This window comes from Panicum hallii, chromosome 3 (assembly GCF_002211085.1).
Source record: "Panicum hallii strain FIL2 chromosome 3, PHallii_v3.1, whole genome shotgun sequence".
NCBI classification, from domain to species: Eukaryota; Viridiplantae; Streptophyta; class Magnoliopsida; order Poales; family Poaceae; genus Panicum; species Panicum hallii.
The window spans coordinates 56,187,746-56,210,443 of NC_038044.1; the positions used below are offsets into that span (position 1 = coordinate 56,187,746).

Consider the following 22,698-nt stretch of genomic DNA (forward strand, 5'->3'; position numbering starts at 1 on the left):
TTGATTTTATAGTCCATTAGAGAAATTAAGAGTCCAAATCTACTATAAAAGACCTTTTCCTCTACCAAAATACGCTTCACACCAATGGAACAGAGGGAGTACATGGTAAATCCTGATCGAATAATATATGAATGAGAGTCGTGTTTATAAGGTTTCTCCAGCAAATTTTAGCGTGTATATAACTGAAGAGGTGTATTTTTAGCAGCATGCTTGTGGTAGTTGCATTGCTCGTATCTTTAGCAAAAACCAACTCTCCAACTTTAACACCATGAGGTCTTTCATGTAATATCGCCCTACTTTGGTTTCTCTTGTGTCGCACGGAGCGCTCCGCATTGTATAATTTGAACTACTTTGGTTTGTAATACAAAGATGTGCAGCTCCCTTGTGTATTGGAGTGAAAAAAAAATTCATCCACGAGTAATCTGGGCACTATCATAAGGTCTGGGCTGAAATTGTAGGCCCATATAAGTAGGCCTGAAAACGGAAGCCCGTTTAGCAAGTGGGCCTCAATAAATGGTTAGGTTCTGAATTCATAGAAGACTTGTAATATCAAATTTTTGTTTTTGTTTCTCCTAGCACATGCTCCACTACTTTGTATGCTTTTTTCTTGCTGGTGATTATGCAAATCAGCACCTCCTTCCAACAACTATTTTCAGTGGAATATGACCCGCATATCATTTGCCGACGGAAAAAGAATGGCGACACAAATCGCAGAGAAGAAACATGTGTGGAGCAAATATGCAAATACTGCAGGAGTTACCGTCGGTTTAAATGTTGTATGTGCTCCATGGCTTGGAGAGTTCGGTTCAGTACATTTTGCCGGACATCGTTACATGTCTTGAATACTGCTCCAAATTAAATATTCCATAATAAAACGTTTTGGTTTTGTTTGGCTATTGTCTACTATGCACATGCCATGGAAGAAAACTCTTATATGTGTATTTCTTCTTCTAATACAACTTTTTGTATGCACACAATATTTGGAAGATTTCTACAGTCTAACTGCAGGACGTTACATTTTCAAAAGATAAAAAAAAGAAATCCAGTTTGACGTTCAGGACGGAGGCAGTACATAACAAATGTTGTCTTTCTGACCTTTTTCTTGCTATATATATATATATATAGTTGTTTCGTTGAACTGTTATTATTTTCAGATTTGGTGATCGATCTAGTGTGGCTACCTCACGATATGCATTTCACTATATCTGGCACAATTAGCGACGGGATGACAAGCTTTACTGGAAAATTAATACATCAAACATGTCAATGATATGCATAAGAATTGCCAGATTACATTACAGACAATTAATTATAATTTTTTTCTTGCTTGTGATATATTAGATATCATGCAGGGGTTAACTTTACCGGTAAGGAAAATAACTGGAGGTTGCCGATAAACGTGTTTATCGGATTTTTCAAAAATTCATCAGATTTACTGTTTTTCTTTCGGACAATATTTAGAAAAAAAATTTCTCAAACTATACACAAAATAATCTAGTTTATCCCCAAACAATCTACCATAAAAAGTGAGATATCACAGTGCATAGAATTGAGAAGATATATGGACTAGGAGAAAGAGGTGGGCACGGATTTAAAATTATCGAAAATTTTTGACAAATCGGTCACCATCGATAAACGCGATTATCGATTTTCTTTTTTTTCTCGCCGAGAATTTTTTCCCTGATATCATGCCAGTGTTTACAAGCAACAAACCGAGAAATCGAGAAGTAGAAAAAAGAATATAATGAAGAGCAGAAGCAGGATCACTTGTAGTGTTCCGATCCGCGTGGTAGTGACTATGTGTTCTTCAATTCAATGAGAGTTGCAGGAAGGCACATTAGTTGTTTGTTACATAGATAGAAATCACGGAAATAAAAGAAATCCATCGATCTGAGAACTAGACCGTATAAAAGCTATATATAGTGATAGCAAGAGCTAGCTAGCTGTTGTCCTTGTAGTATGGCACGACGGTGTAGACGGTCTGCAAGACGGTCATGACGAGTAGGAAGACAGCGGCGGCGAGGGAGAGGAACGACCACGGGCTCCGGAAGTAGGTGCGCACGAGGTTGGAGCGCCACCGGTTCCATGGCTTCCGGCAGTAGGCGTTCACCTCCCGGTGCACGCCGTCCAGCGCGCTCTGCGGCTCCAGCACCACGTCCCTGGACAGCCCGTTGAGCAGCCTCGCCACCGCCTTGTCGCTGCCCACCGCGTTGTGCACCACCCGCCGCGCCGTCAGCAGCGCCACGTCCCGCGCCGTGTCCACCATGTTGTCCATGAAGAACACGTACGCCGTGACGTCGTTCCCGGCGCCGGCGTGCAGCCGCTCGAACGCCATCAGGTTCAGCAGCATGTACTCGGTGGTGTCGTCGACGGCGATGGGCGGGAGGTAGAGCGTGCCCCGGTGGAAGCGGATGTCCAGGAGGCTGCCCGTCGCGCTGCGCTTGAACCGGACCCCGGCCTCGTACAGCTCCTCCGCCGACCGGATGATGTCGTCGGGCGGCGCCGGCGAGGAGTCCCGCGGCGGCGGCGCGCGCGGGGCGGGGGACGGGCCGTAGAGGAGGCTCCGGCGGAGGACGTCCAGCGGGTGGAGCGCCAGCCCGACGCCGGTTGTCAGCGGCCACGCCGTCGGCGACAGGAACAGCAGCACCATCCGGTTGATCAGCTCCTCGTTCTGCACGGCACGACACGACATGACAAGAAGTTTGCTCGCTTTCACTTTCTTGCATGGCTAAAGCAAATTAAAGCACAAAATAAAGAATCATGTGGTCACAAGTACATGTGGGGAGACATTTCCCACCATTTGACTGCGCGCTTGAAAAGAGTACGCAGGATGATCTTCAGCCAAATCAAAAGTTACCAAATTATTTAAACAATTCCATCGTGCCAATAGTTGCAAATAAATCCAGCTCGAAATCCGAGCGTACGTAGAAGAACGTACCCCGTCCTTGCCGGTCTCGACGGCGAGGAGGCGGTCGAGGACGAGCAGCGGGAGCTGGTTCTCGATCATGATCATGTCGCGGCGGATGTAGGGCACAGTGTAGAGCAGGCCGTGGGGGCTGAAGACGGGGTCCTCGGCGGCGTAGTCGTTCACCTCCCAGCCGGACGCCGCCCGCATCACCTCCAGCAGGAAGCACCCGTCGGTGACCATGAGCTCCACGAACCGCTCCTCGCCGGCGGCGCCGCGCCACTCGCCTCCGAGCCCCTCGTACGCGCCCTCCAGCCGCTCGTACTCCTCCGCCGCCCCGCCAGCGACCGCGGCCGCGAACTCCGCCAGCGGCCGGCGCGCGCGGCGGAGGAAGTGGACCAGGGCGCGGCGCTTGTGCGCGTCCAAGGGGCGCAGCTGGGGCTCGCCGTGGTGGTACGGGCCCAGGGACACCACCTGCGGCCGGTATGCCTTCGGGTTCAGGTCCTTGATGCACGCGGGCACGTGGTAGATGCAATGCCGCCGCCACCGCGCCGACTCCTCCTCTGACGCGCCGCCGTCAACCACCGCGGCCTCCACCTCCGCGACCCACGCGCTCTCCTCGACCCTGCTGCCACGCCGGCGTGTCGCCATTTCGTCCGGCCTCGCTCTCCGCTGCTGATGAGTCTGCTTCGGCACGAGCTGCACAGCTGACGGTATATATGAAGGAGTAGGATGAGGTGCCATCGTCAGGCTGCTGCCGAGCTACCGGCAAAGTGGGTGGTGCTGACGTCCTGTGCTCTCCCAGCGCAAGCGATGCACTGCAGCCAGCGCAGGTTGCCGAGCTTTGCAGGCTTTGGGAAAGGATGAGAGGGATCAAGATGCAGCAGAGCGAAGAATAAAGTGAAAGGGGGCAGGGAGGATCGCACACTTCGATGAAAGCTGGGATGGTGAAGACTGGAGAGAGCACCAGGAGGAAGGTTTGGCTTGTAGGGAAGGAACTTCCACAGATGCAGCAAAAAGTTTGGAATGGAATAGTGACGGCAAACTTGCAGTAGCAAGCGAAGGAGCAGGAACATACCGAGCAAGTCGTACTGTTACAAGTGATGAATAAGGTGCACAACAGCAGAGTTCGGCACTTCGGCACGAGAACTACGAGACCGGTGGCAGTACAATGATGTCGAAAGCGGGGATAGGTTTTCAGGGAACATTGGATATAAGGGAAAATTATGTGGATCACTACATGCTACGATGAAGTAATTTTACAACCAACAAAAGCACAAGGTAAAAGGCGCATCATCTGGATCCTGATGTTTGTTCAGGACCAGTCAGTCAAAAATGATACTACTACAAGGGGGTGTAGTAATACACTCTCCAGTGCAAGATGTCAGTCAAAAATGATACTACAGGGGATGTAATACACTCTCCGGTGCAAGATAGCGAGGATTCTACTTTCGGCGCTTGTACCTGTCAAAACAAAAGAAAACGAAAAAGACATCAGTTAGAAATGTCATGGCGCCTGGCATTTTGCATCACTGGTATAATTAGGCTGATTCATAGTCACAAGCCCTAAAGCAAAACATTTTATACCCTTCAATTTTTCTACCAAAAAAGAATGGCTGCATACCTTGCTTTGCTCTTAAAAGCATTCTTCGATTTCTTGTGGGCGAAATTGTTGTTTTTCTTCAAGGCACGTCCCTGTTTCCATTCACTCATATCATTCTGGAACAGATCATGCATCTCCTCCTGCCTAGTCGGGCCCTTCTCAGAGTGTTGTCTTGCATTCTTCTCATTCTTCCCTTTGCCCGCACCAGGACCCCGTCTACTGGCCCCCTTCATTGATTTTGCCTTACGATAAGCCACATCCACTAGAGATTGGCCTTTCTTTGCCTTCTTCCCTCCTTTATTATTTTCCTGTAGGAGACTCTTCAATGTTTAGAACCGAATATATCCCAGTTATCACTATGCTATAGGTCGGAAGTCAACCAAATGTACCAGACCAAACGGAAGTATATAATTTAAGCCCCATTTGAGAACACTTTTGTTGCACAAGGTAATCATGAGGTGCTTCCTGGAAATTAAGCTACCACTAGGAGGGGCCATGAAAAGTAAAGCTTTTGAAAAGAATTCCATTTTCTCACAGCTACCAACTCAGGCTCCAGATTACGATCAGTGTAGCATGGCATTCATGCAAAGGCACAATTATATTACAACTGTCAATTCAAATTGGACTGAAACCAGAGCTTGCTATAAGAAAGCCTTTAGATTTCAATATTCCATAAGGCTATTAGATTTCAATATTCTTACTTAGAAATGAAATTCAGGGCCAATTTTCTTTATGCAAGTGTTTGGTAATTTTTACACAAAAGAATAAGTTTTAGGGTACATTTCAAAAGGCACTTTTTACCATTTATACAAAAGCAAGTCCAAAGCATCTTCTTGGAAGTGACAATAAGAAAGTCTTACTGAAACTAGTGATTATTTAAACAACTTGACTCCACATACCAAACTGAATCTAAATAGCAACCTTTTGTTTAAGGTATATAACAAAAAGTTGTGACATGAGCTATATTGGAGTGTTGGTTCAATTAGTTTAAATTCAGTAGCCACCGCATCAAATTCTTATAGTCTGTACTATATCAGCACAGGTAGAGAACAAAATAACTGAACAAATTGAACCTTTGCTTCCTTGTCATCTTCTTCATCATCTTCTAACATCTCCCGCTGTGCCTCTAATCTTCGGCGCTTTTTCCTAGGTAGATTCTTCTGTAAAATAGAGAAGAAAAAAGATTGGTAAAACAAATCTCATGCACATTATCAACAAACCACTAAAACATCACTTAAAAAGCACACTGCAAACCTCATTCTCCCTTCTCCTTTTCTCCTTCAGACGGAGGTCTTCAGCTTGTTTTGCACTAATAACTCCAGAGGTACTTTTACCTTGGTCCAAAGAGTCCTTGATGAAAAAACAAAGCCAAATATTACTGATACTGTATCGTGTAGAATATTGACAAGCTATGTTTGAAGAGGAAGCTTATAAATCCAATGTAAGCAGGAATTTTTTTTGAAAGACCGTTTTCTTCTAAGAAAGGAAATTTAAACAAAGGCAAGAGACCATTGGATGCAATTATGAAACTCGATAACTATGTTCTCTGGTTCTCATTAATTCGATGAGTTTATATCAGAATTACTACATGCATTATGGACATAAAATCCCATATAATGAAGAACAAGAGTGCTAATGTTGCAATTAAAGATGAAAAAATTTAGCAAAATCAATACAAAGAAATGAGAAATCGCAAAAATTAAAAGCAAGAGGCAAGAGAAATATATGAAATTTACATAAGATAAATACAAAATACCTCACCCGAATAAAGTGCATAACACTTGATAGAATTAGGGATAAACTTACTTTAGCAGCCTTTGCCAAAAGCTTCTTCTCTCTTTCAGTAGCAAACCAGGTTCTCTTTGGCCGTGAGTATATATCCTCCTTATGAGCCATCATATTTTCTAACTGGTATATTCAAAGATGTAATGGCAAAGGTATAAATGCATACAGTCAGACTTCTTAAACTGAGTTATGGTCAACTTATTGATATTCACAGGAAAGAAGATCTATTTATTGAGGGAAAAGTAGAACTTCCAAAAGATTATAACCTTTGCTAATTCCATTTCAGCTTTCCTCACTTCCATTTCTTCCCTAAAAAAAAAGAAGGGCATAAATACTGACGTAGTGGATAAAAAGTCTAGCACAATAGTGTCAAACTAACCTTTCTTCTCGAAAGATAGTCGAAATTTGGTCTTCTAGTTCCTCGATCAATTTTGCACAATCAGCCACAGGTTTCTCAGCAACGATGCGGCTTTTCAGCTGTGAACCAGCTTTCTTTGCCTGAAGGTTTGATTCAGATAAAACCAATCAGCACCAACCAAATCAAGGAAAATTACCGGTATTAAATATTAACAGATAGAACTGTTGCATACATCAATTATGGGCTGGAACTTAAAAGCCCTATGACTCACGTACTGCAACTATCTAACACTTACATCCTCATGAAAATGACCACAGCTCAGATGTTCTCGTTTGTTATTCTTTGGTTATAAAATAATAGAATGAAGGAAATTCAAAGCAAACTGCCATTCTAAAGGAAAGGCAGGCAAAGGTTGGGTTCTACACTAACGCAATATGATTATTACTTTATTAGAATACCAACACTTCTGTGCAAAAATCTATGATCTATGCCAAAGAATTGTACCATTCTATTTATCCTTAGCATATCACAAGAATTCTTACAATTGCTTTCAAGAGGGATCTATCATCATCTGTTACAAATGTCACAGCATATCCTTCCCTCCCTGCCCGCGCTGTGCGGCCAACACGATGAAGATATCTGCAAAATAAACAATATAGGAGTGCATACATATGGAAGAGCATGGCTTTCATTTCAAAAATAAAGAAGAGAAGAGCACGGCTAAAATCAGAAAATTTTGCGAGAATTAGGAAGTCACAAATGAGTGGCAAATGAAATTTCCAGGTCAAAGTTCATTTAGAAAAAATGGAAGGCTATGGAGTGATTTAGTAGTAAGTCTGGAAGGGGAGAACATGTTGGGGGGGGGGGGGGGAGGGGGGAATTCATGACGCAAACACAACACTGAGTACTGACAGAAAATGTGATACAAAAAAATAATGGTGGGTCCACAAAAACAACTCATATGGACACCTTAAGAACTATGATAAATAATTTTGTAGTGATGTGTTCGATTTTGAGAAAAGAGATGATTGGCACAAACAGGACTCATTTCTAAGAGGAACAATCAACCCTCTTACCGTCTTATGTGAACCTAATTTTGGACCTCATTCCACAGTATATGCAATACAACTTCTATATATATACATTAATGTATTGTAAGGTTACTTGTACAAATTTTAGTAATCGGATTAAGTGATATCCACTGAAGAAATCCTAAATCACAAAATGTATCAGATATCTAATATTGCAAATGTTGATACATAAATTTATAGGTAAAGCAAAAGATAGGGAAAGTCAAGCACTTATGTCTAAATAACAATAGATAAATGAAAGATGTAAACTCATTAATCAGTATTTCACAATGTTCCCATCAAGAACTTTGCTCTAGGACATGAAGCTTTCCATATGTATTTAGAACTTCTCAATCATACATATTTAGAACTTACGTTTTGACATCTCGTGGGCAAGAAAAATTTATTACAGTCCGAACACCAACAATATCAATTCCCTACAAGTTAAACCAACAATTCGTCAATAAAACCATTAAAATAGCAAAAAAGTAAAAGAGAATCACAATGTGAGATGGGTTCGTTTCTTACACGAGCAGCAATATCAGTGGCAATCAGAAAGTCCGTTTCTTGTTTCTTGAAAAGTTCCAAAGCCTACAGAGCAACAAAATTGTGCATCAGATTGGGGGAAGATATATGACAATTTGACTCAATTAACTGAAATGCTCAGAATTGCATGTAAACTATTATTAGATTACCAAAAATATTGAGCATAAGTGTCTTATTGCATATAACATCTCATCTAAATTTTCCGGATTCATGATTATCCAGACAGAAATATATTTATGATCCCAGGAAGTAGATTGGCGTGCTGTGATCTCAAAGTGCTCAGTTAGGCCCAGGCTGGCAATAATCAATCTATGCAGTTCCTTTGTTGGAAAAACAGTGTAACGAATTATTTCGGTCAGCATCTTAAACCTACAATATGGTGCGAGTCAAGTCAGTCGCAGCTTTTCTGCACTAAGTATGTGTGTCGTGTTTTGATCCTATTAGCTATCTGCACGCTAAATTATTCAATCTCAACTAGCTCCCACCACACAGCAAGCTTATCATTGGGACTATTTGATATGTTGAGAAGCGGAGCATATTAAGTGTGAATCCAGAGAAAAAAGGCTAGTAGTTGGCATGTAAGCTGATTTCACCATGAGACAATTCGTACACAATTTGGTAAGCTATAGCATTATAATAGTGCTCCAACATCTTCCATTGAACACACTAGAATAACAGAAATCTTATACCCAAAATGGAAAGGGACTCTGCAAGGCTGGCCTCATATACCCAGGAAATTTTTTGAAACATAACAATTAACATCATATGACAAATAAATTACCTCAAGTCGCTGGGCCTGCGTAAGGTTGCCATGAAGTTCAGCAGCTTTCAGACCAGAGAGACCAAATATTATTTTCAACCTGTGAGCAGATTGCTTTGTCCCACTGCAAGGGGGCAAGACATGAAATGTCAATATGATGATAAAAAAAATAGTAGAATACAGTATTAAATATGACCAAATTGGTGAGGTGGTATAATGCTTCAGTGTAAAAAGAGAACTGTTATATACACACACCAAATCTCTTGGACTCTGAATCAACAAATTGTGTTTTTGTGTTATCTTCTCAACTACTACGCAATAAGGAGTAACAATCTGTACAACCTGATTCTTGGGCACTTTCCAGGCTAACATAACAAGAAGCACGGAATATAAGACAGCTAGTGTGCATTATACTACCGTCAAACTCAAGAAACTAAAAATTTCCAAACTACCAAGAACACAAACCTAAAGATGATAACATTTTGCTTGAAAGTCTTCAAACAAAGTGCAAGTAGAACAGCTTCTTGGTTTGATTCACGCGCTCGTCGTATTCTAACAAACCTGTATAAAAGTGGGAGCATATAAATAAGACTAGCATAAGTTTCACATAGGTTCGTGAAAACATAGGCATTGAGCAGAGGAAGATGTCTACTCACAAAACATAACAAAAGAAATCATACTCCCTCCATCCCAGAATATAGCTACGTTTAGATTTGTCCTAAGTCAAATATCTTCAAATTTGACCATAAATAATGAAAAATTACAACGTAAACATGATGTTAACAAATTCAATGTGAAACCATCATGATATGCACCTTTTTGTGCTTGAAATAAATTATTATTAGAGATATTGTTGGTCAAAGATAAAAATGTTTGACTTAGGACAAACCTAAACATAGCTATATTCTGGGACGGAGGTAGTACAATAGTTCTGTCTCTTGGGGAGAAAACAGAAACTACTCAGAAAAGAAAGATCATGCTGAAGAATGAGCATACTCTTCAGTCAATGTTGCAGGCCGTTTCAGAGAAGGATCAGCTTCAAGACGGACTGGCTTATTTAGTGAAAGCTTTACAAGTTCATCAATTTCTTCTGTCATCGTAGCCGAGAAAAGCATAGTCTGCCTCCTTTTCGGACACATGCGAATCTGTGATGATTATTAGTCAAAAGTGAGGTGAAAAAATGGAGTCCAAACAATACAACCAAAAACTAGGACTCATTGTGTCAACTCCAGTATTTGTTTCATAGATGCATATTACCATAAAAATGTAAGACAACAGGAAACTAGCAATACAGGAGTTCAACAGTTACCAGTTCTTGAATTTCAGCACTGAAACCCAGTTCTAGCAGACGGTCAGCCTCATCAAGGATCACAACAGCTAGATCTTCAAGCCCAACTGAGAGAGAATTGCGTACATGATCTATTATGCGCCCAGGAGTGGCTACAACGATGTCAGGCATTGACCTTAGAGCTACCTCTTGAACCTGAGTAGCATTTCGTCAGAAAGATTGTAACAGATAAGTGTTAGGCAGCATTTGACCAGAGAAAAGAAAAACCAGCAGAGGGCAATAACAGAATAAAACAGAACGTGAAAATATTACCACAAATTCCAAGATTATAGCGTAAGTCAAATGATCACAGCTTATATTAATAGCAAGACAACAAGTTGTAATACATTGGACAAGAGTGCTAATAATAGTAGGCCAGATGTCAAATATCAAAACTGGGCCAGCTCAATATGCAGCCACGACTAAAACGGAATTAAAGCGTGTATATCCCAGTGCACCGCAAAGCTATAGGAAAAGGAGAAAAGGCTTGGGAAAACATGAATGTAATAGAACACAATGCACATAAGAATACCTTAGTTGAAAGTCCTCCAACAATGAGACAACATCTGATATCAGTAAACTGGGCCAACTTCTCAATCATACTATGGATCCTGCACATGTAGGGGTATGGATGTTAAGTAGTTCACTAGTAAGTAATAAATGGTAGTGAACGCAGAAACATTAATATTGATGAGTACAAAAATTAACTATGTTTTATTATGATGAATTAAGGTAACTTTCCATAGCAGTTCAGCAAAGTGAACAGTAAAGAAAAATAAACTGGCCCTGTTTTGTTAACATGTTCACAAGTAATATTCTATAGAAGAGCAAGAGCAAGTGGACATCTGCCATGATTTTCCCTTAATACAATTCAGAAAATTATTGAGAAAAAAATGCCTTCAAAATATCACATCAATGCACTAGCCCTTCATAACTAAGCAACATATTCCTGATCTAAAGTTACAGATCATGCCAACAGCCCAATAGTCCCAAAGTTGACAGCAAACAAAAGGTTAATCAAGAATAATTAGGGAACATGAAAAAGGAAAATCTATAGACCTAATGAACTTTGTTTCAACAGAACATGTAAAAGGCCAAAATTTTAAGGGATATCAGATAATACAACAAAATATAAAAGGAACCCAGCATTCATATCCCTGACGTACAGCTCCTAAAAAACACAGATTAAAACAAACCAGAATAATTGCAACTGGATACACAATTAAAGGAGGGAAATGGACTTAATGAAGACAGTACCATTGTAGTTTTAATTATGTCTGATGAAATAACACCACAAAAATGAGGTAAGATGAAATATGATCACATAAAACATGAGTATGAATATAAAGAACTTACTGAGCAGCCAATTCTCTGGTAGGAGTAAGAATAAGCACCCTAATTGCAGGTACACGTTTTGGCCGGAAAAGTAGACGTTCCAGCACAGGTAAAGAGAAAGCAGCTGTCTAACTTAAAGAGATTAGTTACCCTATGCATATACTACCACAAAATACCCCAAAGAATATATGTGTCACTAGAGATACCTTTCCAGATCCTGTTATAGCACTACCACATATGTCTCTTCCAGTTAATGCCAAAGGTATGCAAGCAGCCTGGAATATTCACGGTTGAGTAAAAAAATGATATTGGAAAAAAATTAAGTTGCCAGCGCAACAACTAAATTTTACTTCTATGAAAATTTTCCATAACTAGCTATGTTTGGCCCTAACTGCCAACTCTTATGAACATGTTAGCAGTTACAGAAATCTGCCCTTAGCTTGTCAGCAACCATAGTTTATCGTATTAATACTCCCTTTTACAGAATTCCACTCAGTAAGTGGCAAGTGGGTGTACAGCTAATACTCATCATGACTGGATATTTGACATTAAAAAACAAAGTTATCAGCATAATGACCCAAAAGTCAACTAATGTAAAAGCCTAGAGATATTGCAAAGCATGATCCTTGCAAATGTCACATGAACATAGCATTTTGGTTCTGAAAATGAAAGGTGGATGTTCCCTAAACAAACTCTGACCATTATATGCACCCTAGAATACTTATATAATATTTATTTATATAAAAAAATGATAGTTATGTCGCCCCTGCACTAAGACATGTTCATAATGAAACCATAGACTATGTCCTACATTCACGTATGCTTTGAAAAACCTTGCTATTGCATTATATAATGTTCAAAAGGGTGTTGTGCCTGTAATTTTGTTCTAAACTCAGAAGGCAAAATGAAAATAGAGTGCCCTTTAGAAAACATTTCCCTTTCAATTACGCCCTCTTCATGGATTTAAATTGGCAGCAATTGACCCAAAAAATTTCTGTCACCTGTCCCACCTAAATTCTCATCCCCACTGAGCCAATAACAAAACAAGATATATAAGTGAAGCATAAAAGATATTAGTGACATTTTCTCGAGATACCAACAAGTTCTTTAAATGTGAAATTAGCAATTGGGGTAACATCAAACAGTTTATATAGAGTGCTTTGAGAATCTGAAACATCTCAAGGACTGCAAGAGGGCAGATTTGGGCATTTCGCACCAACTCTTAAGTCTTAGACATGGCCTAATAAAGAGTTGCAAGTGCAAACCTGTATCGGGGTTGGTTTCTGGTAACCAAGCGCTTCGCAAGCTCGAATTAGTGGGCGCGACAAGTTGAGCTCAAGGAACGAATTTGCATGGAACGAAGCTCCCTCTGAGGAAGCGAAAAATTTAGAAGGATCCACTGTGCCGCTTGTTCCATTCTGCTCGGCTGTATCTTCTTCCTGTCATTGCCAATTAACAAGCATTTCACAACATGGAAAACAGCACATAACCATCATGCTGATTGCTGAGTCACTAAATGGCACTGATTGTTTGCGACCACAGCACAAGTAGCTAAAACTTTACTGAACAGAACGAGGTTGGGAATAGAACTGCGGGAAGCTCACCTCATCAGCACCCTCCTCTTCCTCTTCTCCCTGCTCGCCTTCTTCCTCCTCCCCCTCCCCCTCGCTGCCCGCCTCCTCATCGCCGCTCCCCTCGACCTCCTCCTCATCATCATCATCTCCGCTCCCCTCTACCTCCTCCTCGTCTTCGCTCTCCTCCAGCTCGTCCTCCTCGTCCCCGCTCTCCCCCTCCACCTCTTCCTCATCGCTATCGTCCTCCCCGCTCCCGCCCTCGGAGTCGTCGGAGAGGACGGGCTTGCCGCGGCCCTTGCGCAGCTGCGAGATCTTCTCGTCGATGGAGGTGGTCCGGCGGCGCGCGTGCTCCGCCGCCACGGACTCCGCGTAGGACGAGAACTCCCACGGCGACTGCGCCGGCTTGCGCCGCGCGGCGGGGACCGCCGCGGCCTCGTCGTCGGAGCCGTCCGGGTCGAACCGGAAGCTGGGGTCCATGGCGAAGGGCGGGGAGAGGGGCGCAGCGGTGGCTGGGAGCTCGCACGCTTTTCCGGCGCCTGGAGGGAGGGAGCGGAAGGGAGCGAGGGTTTAGTCCAGGGTTTCCGTGGAGGAGAGCGGCGGCGGCCGAGCGAGGAGGCCATGGGCTGGGCTTTTACTGGGCCGTCCAATGAGACCAGGTAAAGATTTTTTTTTCTTTTTTGAGCAACATAGAATTAGTTGGGCTCCAGTTAGAGCAGGCTTAAGCCCACTGCCCACCCCATTTCCATCTCGTCTCCACCGCCGCCGGCCGCCGCAGCGACGCCGGTAAGTGTCTTCCCTTCCGCGAGCGCACCCGTCCTCGCTGCCCCCAGCCGTATCGTCCGGCCGCCACCGGAGGGAGACGCCGGAGCCGCAGTAATGGAGCGAGTCGGCGGCGGCGTGAAGCAGCTGGAGGACTGCACCGTGTCCAAGTCAGTGACCCCCTACGCTTTCTCTCTGTGTGTGATTGATTCCAGGGCTCTCCTCGGGTAGCTAGGTCCTCTCCCCGGACGAGATTCGCAAAAGTAGGAACTCCCCTTTGGCCTGGTGGTTGCCTCCGCATCCTGGTAGTTGTGTTTAGCGTCGAGTGCCTTGCTCATTAGGTCGCTAAATCGTTGCTGTGGCAGTAAATTGGATCCGGAGATGTCCTATAGTGCAGCCAGAAATGGCTTTGGCTTGTAATTCAAGTTTTTGCTATGCTTTTAGAGTTCGCTTATACTGATGGATTCAGTCTCGTGCTGTCGTGCACTGTGCCGTATGATTGCTAGCCTTCTGGTAACTCAGTAACAGATATTCTTGTAAAGAAAAGAAAGAAAAGTAGCCATTAGCTTATCACGGAGCCGTGCTCATTGAATCAAAAACAATTAAGCAATTTAAGAAGTTTTGCTCTAACTGTGTCAGATAAAAGAAATTTTATATGTCTTGCGATAATGAGAGGCTGCAGGAGGGGTAAACACTTGCTCCTGATACACAATTTATAATTAATAAATCAGTAACTGGTTTAGCTTCTTTTATGCACAATGAAACTGAGGTTGAAATGTGAAATGGGGAATGTGCACCTGTCACAGGTCTTATAGGTGATTTCAAGAAAAATGTTTAATTAGTAGTAATATGCAATGTCTTATTTTCTTAGAGGTAGCTTGTATTCTGGGTCGTACAACTACACACTATTGTTTAACTATAGTAGGAATACAATGCAACTTCGTTTCTCTATGGTTAAGTTTGTTGAACCTTTTTAACATTCTTACTGGCGTCAAGTACTGCTTGTACACCATGATAATTTACATAGTAAAAGTCTTCTAAAAAAAGATCATGAGAGCATTATATTTACAGTAACCATATAAGCAAAAAATAAATTAGCTTGTTTGGCATCTAGCATATTTTAGGTTTCAGATAACACTTGGCATAACGCTGTACTTTTATAAGCTGTAAGACATGAAATTCATGCCCAGCAGCAAATCATGTGGTACTACTATTGTACGACTAGACTAACTGATGACCCCCTTGAGTTTTGATCCCACTCTAAACTGGAACTAGTTGCTGCCGAATATCACAAACAAAAGTGTGTTAAGCAAACCAAGCAAGCACCCTCTAACTGGGCAAGGGAATCTCTACAAGCTCATTATTGCAATCTCCAAAAGAAAGAAGAGCCAAGATTCAATTGATGCTTGAACGTGTCTTTTGAGGCAATCATATTGTAGACGTACATAACTTCTATTTTGAAAAGAGTTGCTTCAATGCACAGACATTTATATACAAGATAGAACAAAGTTGTATCAGCTATACTTGCATGGCTGGTTTCAGATACATTAATAGAATATGGACACGTATTTTCTTCTGAATTCGAGTGAATCTTTTATATAGGTTTTTGTTGTCTTTTTTCGCTCTCATTGTTGGCTCATGTTGGGTGTCATCTCTAGTCTACCGTAACTTGGTTGTTGAATTTGAGTGTGATTTATTCTAATGTCTTGTGTGGTTGAAACTATTATTCTAATTTGTTTGCTCCTGCCTGTAACCACCGTTCCATGCCCATGCAGTGCTCTAGGAACTTGGTTCTTCTCGGTTGCTGGTGCTCTTGTTGCTATTCCTGTCGGCATAAAGAAGAAATCCTTAGCTCCTCTGGTCTTCTTTGGCACCACTGGAACCATGCTGGACATCATCATGGGCATTAGCCAATGTGAGAGGGAGCATGCTGAGCGGCAGATGAAGCTTTTGGAAGCTCAGAAACTTTCAGCCGATGTTTCAGCTGAGAGTGGAAGCTCTGATTCTTTTGGCAGTGTTGACAAGTAAAATGCTTCTCTTATTTTTCCCAAACTTATGGCCTCACCGCTTATGATTGGAATTGTTGCTCAGATTCCAATTTCATGCCTTTGAACTTCCAAAATATATCGTTCCTATTTCCCAATAATGTGTAATTGCGCATTGAGAAATGATCAGTCAGTCAAAAGTGTGCCCCAGTTGCTAGTGAAGCAATGGTGCAATACTTTCTGATGGGTGCACTAAAAGATTTAACTCTTCATCGATACTGAACATGTCACGGGCTTGCAGCTGCAAGACATAAGCGATGCTGTGACTGACATAAGTTGTAAACTTGTTTGCAGTCACATGAAGTACGGTTGGTGAATTTCATTCAATCCCTCATATAGACAATGCTGGATCCACTGTCTTTTAATCTTTTTATATTGTGAATTGGCAAAATTATAACCAGGTTCATCTTGGTCCTTGATCATCAAGCACCACCTATTATAGACAGTGCACTACAGAATAACTAGCGAAATAGCTTGAATAATTGTGCGGCTAGGTTTCAACTTCTTAAAATATTTCTGTAGTTCTCTACAAAACAGTGGAAAAAGATAAAGACAAATGGACAATGTATGACAAATTAGTTGTCCTCTCATGTATAAATTCGAATTGTTATGTTACAACAGGTGGAGTGTGACTTAAAATGTTTATGCTGCTAAAATTATTATTCTACTTGAATCTAAATGCTCATGTGCAAATTAGCATGTGATTTTTTTCCTTAAAAATTTGGTTATATACTTAGCACCAAAGCTTAACTGACAAAATTCACTTTGCGCCCCAGGTATATATACTTACATACACTTTGTACCAAAATGCTTCATGACACATGTCAAACATAGGAAAAAACTTGGTGATGTCTCTTTAAACATGATTGAAATCGATATATTGCTGATGTCGAAGTTGATTTGCCCCAACAAATCACTACGGCCCTTTAGGAGATCAAAGGCATAGTGTATCAGATCATTGGAGCGAGGATTACTCAGCTCGATCTTGAACACCCCAAGATCCCCCATGGCCTCATCCCATGGTGCGCCAGCAGCAGACAGACGAAGGTGAGGAGCTACTCTCCTCTGGAGCCTGGACAGCAGAGAGGAGGGGCACGTGCACCTCCCCCATCACAAACTACAGTTTCAGCCTCTGAAGGACTGAAAATGCGAAAAATAATGGACCGTAGCATCAGGCACTGACCAAATTTGTCATCAGGACTTTGTTGGGCTATCCCTCCATGTGGAGGATGATTTGGAGCCCATCAAACTCAGCAAAACAGCCCCTAAGCCTAGTGCTTGTGCACCGTTGATTTGGTGCTTGATTCAACGGTTAAGGCGCTTCTAAAGAAAGTATAAAGCACAAGAAAAACTCTAACTCCTCTCCACCCCATCTCTGGATGTCATTTGAGAGAGGAGAGCAGAACACACGTCACAATTTGAGAGAAGAGAGGAAGAGAGAAGAAGGTCTGTCAAGATTTGGTGGTTTTGAACTGATCTGCTTCAAGTCAGTGATTGGAGGCTCAAACGTGCTTGGATTTGCGCCAAACTTGGTGAGCTCGTTCTATGCTTAGAGTACTTCGATCCGTTCAGTTGGTTTGAGGATTGGTTGAGCAGAGCATCAGATTTGAGAGGAGTTTCTTCAGTTCGGGTGATTGCAGTTTCATCACAGAGCAGTTTTTGTAGATGATTAGTTTGGGTGGTGAAATGGTGTCCGATTAAGCTGAAACTTTGTCAGTGGTCAGGGGTCTCGTAGATCTACTTGCCTACCAAAATTTATGCACAGTGGACATGTGGTTGTGAGAGTGGTTTGTGAGATATGAACTGATTACCGAGGGGGCAGAATCCGTAACTTATCTTGTTAGAAGTTGTGGTTGTTGTTGTTGATTCCAAGTTGCATCATGGTGAATGAGTTGCTGCTAGTGTAATCCTCTAGAGGTTCTAGAGAAGACTTCTTATAACCATTTATTGATTACAGTGGAAGCTTCGAGTGGACCGATTGATCCCGTGGATTTTTACTCCTCATTTTAAGGAGATTTTTCCACGTAAATCGTTGTGTCTTTTGTGCATGCGATCGTTATTATTCCGCTACATATCTATTAGTAGATGTTCTCCTTAATGTTCATCACAAGATGAGGGATTAATTAGTGTACTGTTACTATCTTTATCCCAACAGACTATTCAATTTTAATCCAGTAATCAGCTGAAATTTAATTTTTACGAGTGAACTGAAACGTAGGCCATTATTTGTAACTATGATAGCACATACGTAAAAAATATAGAGTTCGTAAAAAAGTTGTAGATAACAAATATTCAGCGCGGCACAATAGTAGTTTTAAAATGAAAACTATGGAATTCATATCTCCACCGTACCTCTCGGTGATTACTCCCCTATTAGTTTCAATCGTATTGTGCCTCCATTAGCTGGTGCAGAAACAAAATCAGGGCGACCCACTGCAACAAAGATTACAAACTCAAACTTTGAAATTCAAATTTTCGGCAGTCTTTTACTGTGCTTGGTATACGCGTCTTCACAGTGCCGCATAAACGATTCCGGCCGGGCTGCTGCTTGGGGAAATGCTGCTGTTACGAGATCAGTTGGTAAAAAGGCTAACAGCAATGTCCCTTTCCAAATTCATCAACATCGTGGATGTGGCCTCCTGGGCCGTTCAACCTGATTAGCCCAACAAACTCCTCCATCTCATTGGCTCCGTGTGTTTGCTGAAAGCTGTGGCCCAGTTTAGTTGTTCCACTACAACATATTTTCATCGAACTAATTTGTGTCATTATGTGCAATATTGCCAGTATTTGTGATGCTTCATAAGCGCAGTAAAACTTTTCCACAAGAAAATCAAAATTGTTAACTTAATTTGTGAACTGAGCCGGTCAGGTTCAAGCATTAACTTGACATGGATGTTTGCAATTATTTTCTATGTGATAGGCAAAGTGTTCGTCGAAAAAAATGTTTAGGTTCACTTTGTTAATGTCAAGATATGTCAATCTCACAAAAGTGATCATAGTAATAAATTGAGCATGCTTGTATCTATATGAGCATCTATGTTTCTATTATGTTTTTAAAAATATAAATGTAATTCAAGGAAAAGGGACTTTTGTTTTCTTCTTTCGTTTTTTTCTACTGAAAATAGCACGAGAGAAAATTAATGTTAGTTATATACATACATGATATTTAAAATTGAAAATCTCAATAAATTAAAATTATAAAATATTAAAAATTTAAAGAAAATCGGACATGGAACGTTAAGCGGAATGCAGCGAAACACTTGAAACATTAATATCAAACCAATTGAAATTTGGAGAACTTGCTTGGATAAATATTTCATTAAGAAGAAAAAGGAGGAATTTTTACAACGTCACTGACCTCAAAACTGAGAAAAAAAAGGAAAAAATACATACAAGTGAAGAAGAGAAAATGACCTACAACTAGAGAAATTAAAATAGAAAAAACTAGCCATTTGGATTAACAAAATGTGACAAATCCTCCATTTCCACCGCGATCCATCATCCACCTTCTACCGTTACACTTGACGAGTTTCCGAGACGACCAATGTACATACAACATCACGGCAATGCCTTCTCCGAGACGACCAAGGTAAGTACAACATCACGACATGCGCGATATAGTCCGCCCACATTCTACACTGGTATTTTTTCAGACATAAAACAAAGGGAAAAAAACCTAGGACCACTACGTAAGGCAGACCATTAAGGTCCCATTTGGCACGGCCGCCGCTTCTCGAAAAACAGTTCAAGCTCCGGCTCCTCTAGTGGAGCGGTTTCTTTGGTAGGGCTGAAAAGGGACCTTAGCGGTTTCTTTGGTGGAGCGGTTTCGTATTGTCTAAAAGGTGAAATGTCCAAATTACCCTTATTTTTCTTTTTTTTCTAAATTTTTCTTCACATTCTCTCTCCTCCTTATCCCCTTCCCCCTCGCTCTTCGCTGCACATGCCACCAGCTCCCTCGCACTCCGCCCTAGCCTCCCTCCCGCCGCCGGCCGTGCGCTACGGGCCGGCCTCCCTCTTGCGCCCTCCCTCTCCGCGCCACCGGCTGCCTCCGCCCTGGTGTTGCTCCCGCGACCGGGCCCCATTCGCCCTCGTGAGGAGACGAGCCCAGGGGCAAAGATGATAGGAGAGATGGAGGAACCAGAGGAGCCGCGGGGAGCCAATTTTTTTAGCTCCCCCTATGTCGTCGAGCTCCAGAGAGCGCATTTTCAGAGGCTTCTTCTATGGATCCGGCTGCCTCCACCCCGTTTGGCGGATCTTCACGTGGAGTTGGGTTTGGAATTGGTTTTAAAGCCCTGCCAAAAGGGCTCTAAACCCCCACGAGTAACTCCATAGACTCGGGAACAGGACCATACGGGAGCAATTCCCTCATGGCCGTGCATGAAGCGGACGTGCACGGGAAGTCGATCGATTGCAAACACTGTCGCCGTCAGACTTAGATGGGCCCACATGGCCGTCACCGCGTTGCCATCAGCCTTCTATTCCATGTAGGATTACATGGACACCCCCGTGAACGGATCGGATCGATCGGATGCTGTTGATACCGCGCGCGGTATATATATATATATATATATATATATATATATATATATATATATATATATATATATATATATATATATATATATATATATATATATATATATATATAACCAAACCCGTTGGACACACGGCCTATAAAGTACGTTCCATTGTTCGTGATGATGGAGTTCGGTACTCCAAAGCGATGGATGATGTCGAGGAAAAATTCCACGGCCTGCTCGGACTTGATCGTCATGTTCGGTCGAGCCTCGATCCACTTCGTGAACTTGTCAACAGCGACAAGCAGGTGCGTGTAGCCCCTGGGCGCTTTCCTGAGTGGATCGGTGGATCGATCAGATCAAGTCCCCAGACCGCGAACAGCCATGTGATGGGGATTGTTTGGAGTGCTTGAGCTGGCAGGTGGGTCCGCCGAGCATAGTATTGGCACCCTACACATGCGCGCACGATCCGCTCGGCGTCGGCGACCGCCGTTGGCTAGTAGAACCCCTGGCGGAAAGCGTTCCCAACCAAGGTTCTCAGAGCAGCTGGTTGCCTTGCTCGATTGGAATGCAGCGCTGTAGGATCCCGCTGTGGCTTCGCTTGTAAAGCTCCCCTTCGATAACGTGAGCCATCGAGCCTCTATTCAGTCGGTAGGGAGCACCTCGTGGAGGAGGTGATCGAGGTAAGGCTGCCTCCAGTCGGCCGGAGTGTCGGGCTCCACCGCTAGCTCCTTGTCAAGCTCCATGACCTCAATGTTAGGCGGGGTCAGCGGTTGATCAGCCCCCGAGCCCGAGGTGGGTGGCTCGCCCTCGGACCGCTCCGGCTCCTCTTAGCAGACCAAGGTTTTATACTGGTCGCTGGCGAAAATGCTAGGCGGGACAGGCTGGCGGCTCGATGCCATTTTTGCCAGCGTGTCGGCTTCCTCGTTGAGTCGCCGCGGGATGTGGCTGAGCTCAAGGCCATCGAACTTATCCTCCAATTGCCTGACCTCCTGGCAGTACACGGCCATCTTGGGGTTGAGGTATCTTGACTCCTTCATGACTTGGTTGACTACAAGCCGAGAGTCATCCCGAACGTCGAGTCATCAAATGCCCAGCTCGATGGTGATGCGTAGGCCGTTGAGGAGCGCCTCGTATTCAACCATGTTATTTGAGGTAAGGAAATGAATGTGAATCACGTACCTCATGCGCACACAAAGAGGGGAGATGAAAACCAGGCCTAGGCCGGCTCCTTGCTGCATCAGCGATCCGTCAAAATGCATCATCCAGTACTCCTCGTCGACGGCTGCCGGGGGTAGCTGGGTCTCGGTCCATTCTGCGATGAAATCGGCAAGCACCTGAGACTTGATGGCTGTTCGAGGGGCATATGAGATCCCCTATCCCATGAGCTTGATGGCCCATTTTGCTATCCTCACGGAGGTGTCTGGGTTGCGCATGACCTTGCCGAGAGGGAAAGACGTGACCATTTATTGTGAGCCTTAATTATGTTGTCATCAATTACCAAAAAAGGGGAGATTGAAAGTGCATTTGGCCTCCTAAGTGGGTTTTGGTGCTCATGACATACAAAATTAAGGAGCTAATGAGTTTATCGAGTTATGGACAGGTTAAAATTAAATGAAATGAAAAGAGCAAGAAAAGATGTCAAATCTGCTTAAAAGACTGTGTTGGGCTTAAAAAAAGATCTTTAGTACTTTCTATTTTGAATTTGAGTATAGAAAACACCATACTATCAAGAGGGATGCGAATGGATAGAATGAAGGTGTCAAAGTACTTATTTGAGATGGTAACCATGAAGGAGAGATATAAAATCACACACTTGTGCACCGAGTTTTCTAACTGTTTTAGTGTGTGTCGAAAGTTCCGACACCTATCGGAAGTTCCCAGTAACTTCCGACATGGGGTTCTTGGCCAGCTGATTTTAGCTAGGTCGGAAGTTCCGACACCTATCGGAAGTTCCCTGTAGCTTACGACATGGGGTTCTTGGGTAGCTGATTTTAGCTAGGTCGGAAGTTCCGAGAATCACTTATTCTGCACACTAACGGCTAGTTTTTGGGGCTCAGGTATTTATATCCCCTCAGCCCCTCCTTCATTTGCTGATGATGTAACCGAAGACA

General features: G+C 42.9%; 3 protein-coding genes across 3 annotated transcripts; 1 reads left to right on the forward strand and 2 right to left on the reverse strand.

The window, feature by feature from the left end:
* Nucleotides 1-1,794: 1,794 nt before the first annotated feature.
* On the reverse strand, nucleotides 1,795-3,896 carry LOC112885738 (UPF0481 protein At3g47200-like). The gene is made up of 2 exons (XM_025951375.1): nucleotides 2,939-3,896; nucleotides 1,795-2,671 (listed from the first exon to the last, which is right to left on the reverse strand). The coding sequence occupies exons 1-2, from the start codon at nucleotides 3,647-3,649 to the stop codon at nucleotides 1,940-1,942; spliced, it is 1,443 nt and encodes a 480-aa protein (XP_025807160.1). The 5' UTR covers nucleotides 3,650-3,896; the 3' UTR covers nucleotides 1,795-1,939.
* Nucleotides 3,897-4,095: 199 nt separating this feature from the next.
* On the reverse strand, nucleotides 4,096-13,870 carry LOC112885737 (DEAD-box ATP-dependent RNA helicase 28). The gene is made up of 19 exons (XM_025951374.1): nucleotides 13,294-13,870; nucleotides 12,955-13,128; nucleotides 11,896-11,964; nucleotides 11,711-11,817; nucleotides 10,887-10,965; nucleotides 10,337-10,510; nucleotides 10,024-10,172; nucleotides 9,493-9,588; nucleotides 9,049-9,151; nucleotides 8,250-8,312; nucleotides 8,097-8,158; nucleotides 7,194-7,290; nucleotides 6,673-6,791; nucleotides 6,560-6,602; nucleotides 6,315-6,416; nucleotides 5,763-5,858; nucleotides 5,582-5,668; nucleotides 4,530-4,816; nucleotides 4,096-4,369 (listed from the first exon to the last, which is right to left on the reverse strand). Exons 1-19 carry the CDS (start codon nucleotides 13,738-13,740, stop codon nucleotides 4,351-4,353), a joined length of 2,373 nt encoding a protein of 790 aa, XP_025807159.1. The 5' UTR covers nucleotides 13,741-13,870; the 3' UTR covers nucleotides 4,096-4,350.
* A 124-nt stretch (nucleotides 13,871-13,994) lies between these two features.
* On the forward strand, nucleotides 13,995-16,394 carry LOC112885739. The gene is made up of 2 exons (XM_025951376.1): nucleotides 13,995-14,192; nucleotides 15,798-16,394. Exons 1-2 carry the CDS (start codon nucleotides 14,140-14,142, stop codon nucleotides 16,048-16,050), a joined length of 306 nt encoding a protein of 101 aa, XP_025807161.1. The 5' UTR covers nucleotides 13,995-14,139; the 3' UTR covers nucleotides 16,051-16,394.
* Nucleotides 16,395-22,698: the final 6,304 nt, after the last annotated feature.

What these genes read in the sequence shown, in the direction of transcription:
- LOC112885738 (XM_025951375.1), bottom strand. Translation starts at nt 3,649, where the DNA reads ATGGCACCTCATCCTACTCCTTCATATATACCGTCAGCTGTGCAGCTC. An exon ending in TCGAGACCGGCAAGGACGGG is followed by an intron (nt 2,672 to 2,938) that starts GTACGTTCTTCT and finishes CGTGCCGTGCAG; the next exon opens with AACGAGGAGCTGATCAACCG.
- LOC112885737 (XM_025951374.1), bottom strand. Translation starts at nt 13,740, where the DNA reads ATGGACCCCAGCTTCCGGTTCGACCCGGACGGCTCCGACGACGAGGCC. An exon ending in ACTATCTTTCGAGAAGAAAG is followed by an intron (nt 6,603 to 6,672) that starts GTTAGTTTGACA and finishes CTTTTTTTTTAG; the next exon opens with GGAAGAAATGGAAGTGAGGA. An exon ending in AAGATGACAAGGAAGCAAAG is followed by an intron (nt 4,817 to 5,581) that starts GTTCAATTTGTT and finishes AGTCTCCTACAG; the next exon opens with GAAAATAATAAAGGAGGGAA.
- LOC112885739 (XM_025951376.1), top strand. Translation starts at nt 14,140, where the DNA reads ATGGAGCGAGTCGGCGGCGGCGTGAAGCAGCTGGAGGACTGCACCGTG. An exon ending in GAGGACTGCACCGTGTCCAA is followed by an intron (nt 14,193 to 15,797) that starts GTCAGTGACCCC and finishes ATGCCCATGCAG; the next exon opens with TGCTCTAGGAACTTGGTTCT.